Here is a 12539-nt window from a genome sequence, read left to right as displayed (position 1 = left end):
GGTGGCAAAACCAGCGTCCGGGTTCCAGGCAGTGTTGCCATGTCCGCTTATTATAAGCGACTTTGGGCTTCTTTTTCTGTAAAGTTGCAGCAGGTTGCGTTTTTTTGGGCTTGTTTCCTAATGTTGTTTAAACCAGTGGTTATTAAACATTTTCAAGTCAAGGACCCCCAAATGAATATGTAATTGTCCGCGGCGGACCCCCATCTGAAAATATTTTGTGCCAGGGACCCATATAAGATTTGTGTGGTTTTGAAATTTTAACTTTTCCCCCCAGATTTTCTTTGAAAATAGCAGATCTACGACTACAAGCTCACAACGCGTCACATTGTAACGCGTTGTGAGCTTGTAGGTGTGCTATTTTCAATAGAAGACGCATGTTTTAAAGCATAGATATCTATGGTTTAAAGTGCTCATGAGCAAGTCACTTCTTTTGGGTTTGTTTCCATGGACCTGGTTGCTTACTTGTATCGCACAATCTGGCAACACTGGTTCCAGGCGCAATGGTCATGGCGGAGGGCACAGCCGTCTTGAGGAGGAACCGACCAGGGACGAAATCCAAGGTATACCGGGGGTTTCTTTAATGGACGTGTGTATGGGTACATTAAAACACTAGCCCCAGAGGGTACGTGGCAAGTCTAGTTTCATTCGGTTCGGGTGTTTAGTTAAAGCTTTTAGGTCGCAGACGCCGAAGCGCTGGTTCACAACTACAGTAGCTAATCAGTGTTGCCATGTTTTGTGAGAGAAACAAGCAACCAGACTTATAAGTCCTTTTTATTGCCTAAAAATAAAAACTGGTCAAACATTGGCTAAGTTGTCAAATAATATAATAAAGAGTTCAAATATGATTATTTTGGGCATAGGCTATTTGAAAATATTGAAAATATATAGTTTGTACTGTACATCTGCTAATTGTTTTGGGAATATTTTTGAAACATACTAACAACACTCCCTGTGGCACAAAACACTTTCATGAAAATATTTTAGAACCACTTATTTAAATAATAATACAAAATTGTAAAGCAAGCGTAAATAAGCAAGTAGACTTCAGAAACAAGAAAAGAAAAAACGCAACCAGCAACTAACTGTATTTACAAGCAACTTTACAGACAAAGAAGCCCAATGTCGCCTATAATATGCCGACATGGCAACACTGTAGCTAATCGTTAGCAGCTCTGGAACGCTTCCACAGAAAGATAGCAACTTTTTTAAAAGAAAGAAATAAAGCAAGAAAGACGACGAATTCGCGTAGTTTTGTCTGAATGGCTTGTTGCTGAAGACACGGATTTTGTTGTGGAGTAAAAATGAAACGTCTGACTTTGTTTTAATATCAGCCATAGACGCCATCCTCCACGGCTAACGTTAGCACGCAGGCTAGCAGCGCAGCTGTCATCACTGTGACAGCTGATCCACTGACAGTCAGTCACAATAACATTTATTATATAGGCTTACGTGTTGTTGTTCCATTGATCAGTTGTGGAAAAAGTACTCAAATGTTTTACTTATGTAAAAGTATCAACATTGCAACGTACAAATACTGTTACAAGTAGAAGTCCGGAATTCAAAATTGACTTGAGTAAAAGTACAAAAATATTGGCATAAAAATATACTCACCCTATACTCCCATTTCAAGTTTTCAAAATCATAATGTATAAAAATCATTTCAAAATAGCAGACCTACAAGCTCACAACGCATTGCGATGCGACGCTTTATGAGCTTGTAGATCTGCTATTTTCAAATAACCGATATATATATATATATATATATATATATATATATATATATATATATATATATATATATATAAATAACAATCTATATCTACAAAGTAACTAAAGTTTTCAAATAAAGGTAGTGAAGTAAAAGTACAATATTTACCTCTGAGATGTAGTGGAGTCGAAGTAAAAGTATTGAAAATGGGAAATACTCCAGTAAAGTAAAAGTACCTCAAAATTGTACAGTACTTGAGTAAAGGTACTTAGTTTCTTTACACCACAGCAGGTAGGAAATCAATGGATCCGTGGGTGTCATCTGACCGCTGTGTGTGTGTACCATTGTTTTGTTGTTGTTGTAGGATTTCTACAACTGGCCTGATGAGTCATTCGAGGACATGGACAGCACACTGGCTGTGCAGCAGGTGAGATCACATTATCCATCTATGGCATTGGTTCCCAAAGTGGGGTCCGGGGAGTCGGGGACCCCCAGGGGTTCTTGGGGGGCTGTTATATGTTGGCTATCAAAAAATAGCAGATATACAAGTTCACAGCGTGTCACTTGTGCCGCGCTGCGAGCTTGTACATCTGCTATTTTTAGAAATATTTGACTTGAATCTTCTCTTCTGAGGGTCCCTGGCACAAAAGAGTTTCAGATTGGGCTCTGCGGTCAAATATCTATTAATTTGGGGGTCCTTGGCACAAAAAAAGTTTAAGAACTACTATCTATGGTTGTGGGAGGGAACATGTCAATCATTTTCACTCATCAGACAAGTGGAACCCGGCACCCAGAGGATGATGTTGTAAGACAACATTTTGGCATGCTTGCATGTCGACCAACCCAAACGATATAGATGATCAAGAGTTCAAGACCACATGAAATTAAAGCAGGGGTCTTCAATTAGCTGATTGTCTGACTCTGTTGACCATTGAGAGATTTGAGACTAAGCATGGAGTATTACGTTGGTTGTCTCCAAGTGATGCTGCAGCTTTTGATGGCTTCAGAGACTTGTCTGACAGCTCTATCAATGTTGCCGTACACATGATCTTTGCTAATAATATGTTGGATTCATTTGTATTTGGATTCACATGTATTTTCAGACATAAAAGTTCCTATCACACAAAAATTTGGCAATATATTGATATTATATCGATATACTGATAGGAGACTAGATATCGTCTGGGATTTTGAATATTGTGATATCATGATATGCCATAAGTGTTGATTTTTCTTGGTATAGTGATATTTGCCCATTTCGCCCAGCCCTACCAAAAACTGAAAAGGTGATGGTTATGTTCACAATAAACCTGGAGAGTGGGTAGTTATTTTACTTTTACACTATGTATGTATATATAAGAAGCTTGACTGGCCTTTGTGTATGAAATGTGCTGTACAAATAAACTGCCGCTATTTACGTTGTCTCTTTCCAGTATATCCAGCAGAATATTAGAGTGGACTGCGCCAACATTGACAAGATTCTAGAGCCACCTGAAGGTCAAGATGAAGGAGTCTGGAAGTATGAACATCTCAGGTAGTCGCTGCTTATCATGTCTTGAACAAGATCCAAACCCAGCATGTCATGGATAGTTAACAAGTTGACAAGTGTGTCCTGCAACTGCTTAATGATGCTAGCATTCCCAGGTGTCTTGGGGAGGGGCGGGACGACGCTTTAACCCTGGCATCACTAAACACAAAATATTTAGAATTTTCCAAAATGGCAAAAATAGCAGCTCTACAGCTCACAATGTATTTTGCGGTGAGCTTGTGGATTGGTTATTTTCTGATTGTGTAAAAAATATAGATATCGCGATATATCGTCGTGCTCCCTCTCGCAATAAATAATTGACACATTGCCGGCAAATATCGATATTTTATTACAACATGCATGTGCTCTATGGATTCCCCCCGTTGCCACGGTGGGAATCGTGTAACATGGTATTATAGTTATTGAGGGACAAATTATCGTCACAGTATCAAATCGTGAGTTACTCGTATCGTCCCACCCCTATTATCTTCACTATTCAACATAGAGAATACAGGGCTTATATGGTAAAAATTACAAATTTCTACTTATAAAGTACTGTAAGTCTGTAACACAGGAAATGCCATGGAAGTGTCACCCGATGATCCTAGAAAAATCAAGATTCAAAATGTCCTAGAAAGCTATTTGCAAATATCAGGGAATAATAACAAACATTTTCTAGCATTATAGTCATAATGAGCCAGCACTGGCTAAGGCTGTTATTTGATCGCTCTGAAATCTGAATGAATGTGTGGTCATTCAATGGAAACACTAGCTTGTCAGTTTGCTAAATGTTTACATTACAGAAACATTGGTCTCTAGATGTTTTCTTGTTCTCTGGTTTCAGGCAGTTTTGTTTAGAGCTGAATGGCCTGGCAGTCAAATTGCAGGTAAGTTGCCTCATAATATTCTACCACAGCCATTATTCCAAATAAATATAATGCATCGCTGATCCCAGAGGAGAAATTAGGTGTCTCATTACATTGTTTTAAACCTCTTGAACCCCAGAATCCCTATTCTGGGGGGAACATTCCCCCCAAAATAGCAGATCTGCAGCGTTGTGAGCTTGCACATCGGTTGTTTTTTTGGCGAAAAGATGTGTAGAAAAAAGTGGTCCAAGTGCAGTTCCACCTCAGACTAGTGGTTGTAAGTGGTCAAGTGCTTTGGTAATTTATGGAATGTTGTGTAATTATGAAATATAATTAGCCAACTTGAGAACTTGTGCTCTTTACTACAACAGGGAGAGTGCCACCCAGACACATGCACACAGATGACAGCGACAGAGCAGTGGATATTCCTCTGCGCAGCCCACAAGACTCCCAAAGAGGTACAACCACCATCCTCTGATATTTGGACCGTAATGTTAATTTTTGTGCAAAGTTTTGTGCATTTGTCACGTCTGCCTCACAACTTTTGTTTACAAAGCCAAAAAGCCAAGTTCCAATATTCAATGCTAAAAACACAATTAAATCGTTTATCGCAATTATTTGTGACAATTAATCGTCAAGTAAAATGTCATGATGGTGAGTTGGTGACAGCCCTACCTGGCACTAAGGTTGTGCAGTGTCGCCGTTCTACGGTTTAATACGGTTTTATGATATCTTAACGGTTTGTCAGCCAAACCGTGTCACGTGATTATTGATTACGGAAGCAGTTGAGTGAATAGCAGCGTGTTAAATAACAAACAGTTGGAGACCGGTCTCAAAAAGTAATGCGACTCCCCCAGTATGGGAACACTTTGGATTTCTTCTAAGGTTGGGTGATATGCCAAAATATTCTTATCGGCCACCATCAGCCCAAAAATCGTCGATCGTGCTAGAAAATGAAATTATGTGAGAACATCGCCACTCGCCAGCTGGAGTTATACTTCGCCGTACAGCGGGCCGCGTGTCGAAAATAGCAGATCTACAAGCTTACGACGTGTTACGCCCGCAGCGCGTTGTGAGCTTGTAGATCTTCTATTTTTGGTGCACCGCCCCTTCCTACGATGAAGTATACATTCGGCTGTAACACGTGATGACACGACTGTCTTTCTGCTGCCATGCACTTGTATCACTGACAAACGTGTTTATACAATGAAGAATTGTAAAACATATCACTCCATAGGATATTCCTTTCAGGACTAAGCTACATCACAAGCTAGGAGATGAAGTGAAGTTGAAGGAGAGCCTACCGCAGTTTGCACCATTCACGGCAATGATGTGGCAAAACGCAAACATCCAAGTTTCCTTTTTTACAGAAGTCTTTTTCATGGACAAAATAATAAAATCCGACCACTGCGGGATACATTAATCGCCCCCCCTGGAACTAAAGTGATGGTGTGGGGCAGCGAACTCACTTTTCAAATTGCAATTGCATTGATTGACATAATCAACTGACACAAGTTTTAATATCCAGACTTGACATCAATCAGTTAACACATTGACTGCCAGAATTATTTCAGATTTTTAGCTGTAGCCTGCCAGAGATTTTTCATTGAAAAAAAAAAGTACTCAGGAGCCGAGATACAGAATTTTTAAGTTTTAAGTTAACAAGGAAGTGGATAGGAGTCTAAATCTTCGAACAATCATATCTCCTTGGTCTTTGGGTCAAATAAAAAAAATAGAATGCAGATCTGCGTTCTTGGCAGCCAACGTATTTATTAAAAATAGAACGCAGATCTGCGTTTTTGGCAGCCAATGTGTTAAGAAGGGAACATAGTATGCCCCAGTCAATAAAGTGCCGTTGTTACTCCCGATAATGATCTGTTTGTTTCTTTGAACACACTGAAAGGAAACTAAATGTAATTGTCTCCGCCAGGCCGAAAGGCATGGTGAGAGTAAGTTTTACCCCTCAAATCATGCCTCAAATCATGAATGCAGTGTCCGATTGCCGTGAAAGGCCTAAGAAGTAATGGCACCCTTTTCACATTGGCCTATTATAGCGCCACCAGGAGGCCACAATAACGTACCTGACCTGGCGGAGACCTGTGCTCCGAGGAGCACTTTTTCTAGTTTTCTAGTTTCTAGTTTGAGTGTGTATTGGGGAAAGGAGGCATCTTGTGGTGATATACTGTAATAGCAGTCTCTGATTGCATATATTTAACAGCTGTCATCTCGACCAGGTAATGCAGCCGCTGGCCATGTTAAATTAGACAGTTATACTGAGCACCGTTTTTATTGGGGGGCATAAACCGTGGTTTACATTTTTGGAAACCGCTCAAGCTTTCCTGGCATTTCCTGGCATGACAAGAATGTGAAACTCCCATGGAAAAAGTTGATTATGGATTATTTTGGTTTATTTATGTACCATAAATCACAACGGGTCTGAATAATCCTCCATGGCTCAACCTTTTGTACAATTGTCTTTTTTGCAGTGCCCAGCCATCGACTACACCAGACACACACTAGACGGAGCTGCTTGCCTCCTCAATAGTAACAAGTACTTTCCCAGCAGGTAAAATCATTAACCAACATTAAATGATCATAGTATCATTAGCAGTGCATATCATTGTGTGTGTTCTTTGGCCATAATACAGTACATGAACATAGACCATGTTCTTGTTTATGGCTTTATTTTTCATAATTGTTAGTTTTACATTTTCTCCAAAGTCATAAAATGTTACCAAACTTATCTAGAATAATTGAGGCAATGTTGGAAACGACAACATCATTGTGCACTGTTTTTTCAAGTGAACTCATACTTTAAAATGCAATTATAATTTAACTTTGACCAAAAGTAGTGCTTATATATGCGTATTTGTTGGATTACTTACCTCAAGCTAGTTTTTGCAAGTTGTACTGAAATTAACGGGGTTCAAACTAGTTTTCATGTAGCTGCAGTCATTGCGTTTACATGGACCCCAATATTCCACTAATAAACTGAATGATCAGAATAATTACACCCCTTGTAAACACCTCAATTTGGAAGAGACTGGTCAGACCTGATCGGAATTCTGTCATTCTGTTTGAGAGGCGCAGTTTAAACCTTTTGATAATCAGATCAACAGGAAAATATCTGTAGCATATAAAACGTATTCAGATTGTCCCTCTCTGGTTGGTACTACTTAATTACTTCTTTCCTTAAATGTGTAATAAACATGTCATTTAGTATGTGAAGATAATTTGGTGTCTCTACAGGGTAAGCATTAAAGAATCCTCAGTAGCCAAGCTGGGTTCAGTGTGTCGGAGGATCTACAGGATCTTCTCCCACGCATACTTTCACCACCGCCAGATCTTCGACAAATATGAGGTAGAAGAACATGTCATTTTCGGTATTTTTTATAGGCTGAGTGAATTAGAAACTTAATGGTAGGGTAAGTGATTTTCCTTTTGTTAAACTAAGTATTAAATAGATCTATATTCTGAGGGGTCTCTCCAGCTCAGAAAATGCAGAAAATGCATTTTCAGGCCGGGATATCAATTTCATCCAATCAGGCGAGAGAACTCACACAGGATAAACAAGTGAGTTTGAAAGTGATGATGACAAAGAAATGAGCATATAAAATTGGAACTGGACCACTATCAAATTTAAGCTAATAAATGGGTACTCTCGCCTGATTGGCTGAAATCTGGCCTCCTACCTGAAAAAACAAGCGCACTATATAGAAATGCCATCAGAATATTGTGCGTTAAACGTGCGTTTTTAGGGCTTTTTATTAGAGAGGGATAGGGAAAGTAGACTGACAGGAAATGGGGAGTGACACGCAGCAAAGGTCGTCGGGAACAGGATTCGAACCCGCGACACGCTGGCATTGCAGCCTAGGGTGCCTGGACCTTTGCGGCCCAGGCACCCTAGTGCTTTAAACTTTCAACACACAACGTTTTGTTTTAACCCAAAAATATCACTTACCCTACCTTTTTTAATTACTGTCCACCACCTGTAACTAAATTACATTTAAGATACACTATGCAGTCAAATCACAAGACTTGAGCACAGCATAACATATGTACTGTTTGCTATATATGATACTGAGGGATAACAACCACATGAACCGTAACATCCTTATGCTGGACTTGTCATATTAGGCAAACTTACAGCAAAAATAGGCGAACAGGTCCACCAGCTCAAAGAGATTTTGTGTAGAGGAAAAGGGGAGGGGAAGTATAGACCCCTTGGGTCCCTGGTCAATGAAGTGTATATAGGATTTAAGTGGTTAAAAGTGTCTCATCGGATTTCTATATTCTTGTATTTTTGTCTTTCCCACATCTTGCCTTTCTTTGAACACTTCATGAATGTAATGCTACATACTGCAGACTAGATTCTAATGGTACGTTATCTAATTGGGTCTAGAATGAGACGTTCCTTTGTCATCGGTTCACACGCTTCGTCATGAAATACAACCTGATGTCCAAGGACAACCTCATAGTGCCCATCATGGAGGACGAGACTCAGAATGACGCAGAAGAAGAAGCTGAAGCAGAAGCGGAGAGTGAAGACTGACAACTCACCTGGGCCACGTCTCTCTCACACACACACACACACACACACACACACACACACACACACACACACACACACACGCTGGGCGATATTGTCAAATGAGACTAAATATCGTGTAGAATTTTTCATATCGTGATATGGGAGTGTTATCTTTTCCTGGTTTGAATCACTTAAGCCTTGTTTTATACTCGTCAATTGTAAAAACTGTGAAAATATCCGATCTACAAGCTCGCATCGTGATTGTGAGCTTGTAGATCTGCTATTTTTGCAATACAGTATCGTCAGAATAGAGATGCTGTATCGAGGTATTTGATTTTGTCCATATCACCCAGCCACACACACACACACACACACACACACACACACACACACACACACACAAATAAGTAGATGGGGCGGGGACAAATGCTGTTTGTAAAATGTTTGGCTGACTTTTTGTTTTAGACCATTTAGGTGCCAGTGAGTGGGTGGGCTTTGCTAAATTAGAAAATACAATGGTTTGAAGGGTGGTCATTCTTCACCCTTGGCTGTGTTGAGTATCTCTGCTCTCTTTTCCCGGGCTTTCTCCTCAAACCTTTTGATGGTCTCCGTTGTGTTTTTTTCTAGTGATAAAGTTCAGCCCATTACAGGCACATATTTAAAACCAGTTTAGTGTACCTTCCTGTGGCTAACAACTCCACATTTGTATCTGAATTGTCCCCATATGTTGAATCCCCACCTGTGTGTAGGTCAAAACAAATACCCAGAAGTTATTTTGCAAATACTGTTTGCCCACATTTGATGGACACACAATATTATCCCAAAATGAACAAGCCAAAAATATTGTAATTCTACGTATATATATCACGTTGGAGATCTAAGACACATAGCACATTAGAACTCACTAGCGATTCATAGATGAGATGCTCATGAGAAACCTATTTTGCCAGTGCTGTGGAGGAATTCAGAAATATACTGCACATCAATTGGTTGGATAATGTTTTGGGGGTTTGTATCTGGAAAGCCACAACCTGTAGGCTCTGTGGGTATAGCACAGCTAATCGGCCAACCATGTTAATGCATACATAGTACATTCATGTGCAGTTTTGGATAAACATTCATGCTGATGGTCAAATCAAGGTTTGAGGTGGAAATTGTGCACATTTTCTCGTGGCTTTCTCCAATTATCTCAAAGATATTCCTCATAACTCATGTTATGTCCTTCCAAAGAGTGTGGCCCTGCTCTTGAAATATTCTTATGCTCCCATTTTAACATTGCTTATTAAGTATCGGTTTGGTGTGGGAACTCATGTGTATATGCTCATTTGCTTTTAAAACAATCTAACCTGGCTGGGGAAAGTAAATCTTATTTTTATATTGTTATACACAGAGATGGCTATGTTGTTCATCCATTTTCTTACTTTCCTTCACTAATCTCAAGTGGCTTCTTAACTGGGTCACTGGTTTCGCAGCAAGATAACATTTATCTGACGGGTAATTGGGAAGGAATTTGAGGGCATTGTTTTGTTTGTTTTAATCAAAACTTAATAGAAGTGTCTCATGATAAAATGTCCACTGATGATTTTATCAAATACAATGAACTGGTGTGCTATTCATTTTAACAACAAACCTACAACTGTTACATTGACTGGTGATTCGTAAAGCCTGATTTATACTTGTGTGCCACACCGGAAAAAGCTGGTCTATAAGCTCACAACTAAAATGTTTCTTCACTGTGTGACCTCATGGTGTGAGTTTGTTTTGATGATTCCAGGTACATCTTGTTGCTCAAAGACAATCTTTGTCCTTCCACATGTCTTGTGTGATTTTCAGTGCTGGTCATCATTAGTTGGTTGTGATGTTCCACAGCCCTCTTCATCAGCTTGTGTTTTCATGTGTTCAGCTGAGGCTAGAGACTCTTGTCTCCATCACTTTTCACTGCTAGTAATGTCAATGTCGACCGCAATGCGTTGTGAGCTTGTAGATCTGCAGATTTTCCGTACGAGAGATGATGCGCAATTATTTATAAATCGGGCTTAACACTTTGCTGTTATTCGGGACATGAGAGGGATATTTGGGGACTCAACCAATCCTCCCTTCAGGCAGCATACTGTAGTGTACATGATGAGGGTTATTTATTGTTCTACATTTTCTTGACGTGAATAATCAATCACAATTGCCTTAGAGCAGTGGTTCTCAAATTGCGGTCCAGGGTCCGTCAGGGTTCCAAATGTACCCTTGCATGTCTGTAACTCTGTAGTGTACAAATGGTTCCATTTGTAAACTCAAGAGTTATGGGGGTCCTTGAAATTAAAGTTTGGGAGCCACTGCCTTAGAGTTTCAAAAGCACGAGTGTGTCATTTTATTCTATATTCATATTTGATAATGAATTATTTACTCATGCATTAAAACAATGTAATGTTTTTTTTTGGTCCCTGGTGGACACACATTCATGTTTTCTAATTAAAACCCAGATACTGTATATTTACATCCCTGGCCTGTGTCATATATGGAGCACTAAGGTACTTACATGAAATGCCTTGGGAATAATGATAACTACTTTATTCGTATGATGGGAGTCACATGCCGAAAATCAATCTACAAGCACACAACGCTGTATAATATATGATAACACTTTTTACAATGAATGCATGGTTATGAATGCATACTATAATTTATTAGCTTTAAAAAAAATATTGGATATTAGCTTTAAAAAAAATATTGGATAATCTTTTCCTTTTTTGTTTTGTTTAATTACGGGTAAACATTTGACCCACAAATACTATGTAGGTGTAGGCAACACATCAGGAAGGTTAATAAACTACAGTGCAATTTACAAATCCAGTTCACCAAGGGAAAACTTTTATTTCCGTCAGAACACACGCATAACAAGAAACAATCATGCAAGGTGCAAAACTGTCCTCACTCAAATGGTGAGTGGATCAGAACACACTGAAATCCTGAGAAAGAGGTAGGTCAGTGTCACTCACTGACAGTGGTCGCTGCCTTTTAACAGACCTGGCGAAACCACAACAACAATAGTGCATGCAAGGTGCAAAACTGTCCTCACTCAAATGGCGAGTGGATCAGAACATCCTGAAATCCTGAGAAAGAGGTAGGTCAGTGTCACTCACTGACAGTGGTCGCTGCCTTTTAACAGACCTGGCAATACCACAACAACAATAGTGCAATCATATATTATCTAGTAATATATAAAAAGGTAAAAGATAAAATAAAATCTATTAAAAAATAAAAATAAGGTTGTAAACGGTTTTAACAGACTTAACTGTGCAGTAAAACACCTGAGAACAGCTCTGAGAACAGTACAGGGGAGGTCAGTGTCACTCACTGATTGTGTTCTTTGCTTTTGAACAGATTTGGCTATACCCCTACAACAATAGTGCAAGCATATGTAACATTTAATATATTAAAAGGTAAAAAACAAAATTCCACTTTAAAAACACAAATAAGGTTGTAAACTCTTAAGAAGGCTTTAACAATTTGCCTGAAGGCTCAACTGTGTAGTAAAATAGACACAGGAAAAGGTAAATAATAAAAACAACTGTTCCACAAATGTTCCAAATCCAAATAAGGCTCGGCAGTAAGCCGTGTAGTAAAATAGACACAGGAAAAGGTAAAAAAATAAAAACAAATGTTTCACAAATGTTCCAAATACAAATAAGGCTCGGCAGTAAAAGAGGGCAGCACTGCTTTAAGAATCCACGTCCACAGAAAATGAAGTACTTCTAGGCTCACATTTTGTTTCTTTTGACTGCTGTTATTTGTCTACGCATGGCTGAGAACTTACTATAATTTCAGCACCCAGTGTGCAATAGTGCACATTTTAAGATATTACACATATTACACCAAAGAGCAATCACACCGGCAGCGGACTTGGAACAATGG

At 39.2% G+C, this 12539-nt stretch overlaps 1 protein-coding gene across 1 annotated transcript; it reads left to right on the top strand.

The window, feature by feature from the left end:
* Window positions 1–486: 486 nt before the first annotated feature.
* Window positions 487–11123, top strand: LOC308080803 (MOB-like protein phocein). Its single transcript, XM_080422809.1, has 8 exons — window positions 487–560; window positions 2073–2135; window positions 3142–3242; window positions 4081–4123; window positions 4474–4560; window positions 6589–6668; window positions 7352–7463; window positions 8505–11123. The coding sequence occupies exons 1-8, from the start codon at window positions 501–503 to the stop codon at window positions 8652–8654; spliced, it is 696 nt and encodes a 231-aa protein (XP_080278935.1). The 5' UTR covers window positions 487–500; the 3' UTR covers window positions 8655–11123.
* Window positions 11124–12539: the final 1416 nt, after the last annotated feature.

The sequence above is a fragment of the Gymnoscopelus braueri genome (assembly GCF_963280865.1).
Source record: "Gymnoscopelus braueri genome assembly, chromosome: 24".
In the NCBI taxonomy this organism is placed as follows: Eukaryota; Metazoa; Chordata; class Actinopteri; order Myctophiformes; family Myctophidae; genus Gymnoscopelus; species Gymnoscopelus braueri.
The sequence above is the reverse complement of the archived record's forward strand: the minus strand, read 5'-3'. Positions and strand labels throughout refer to the sequence as shown.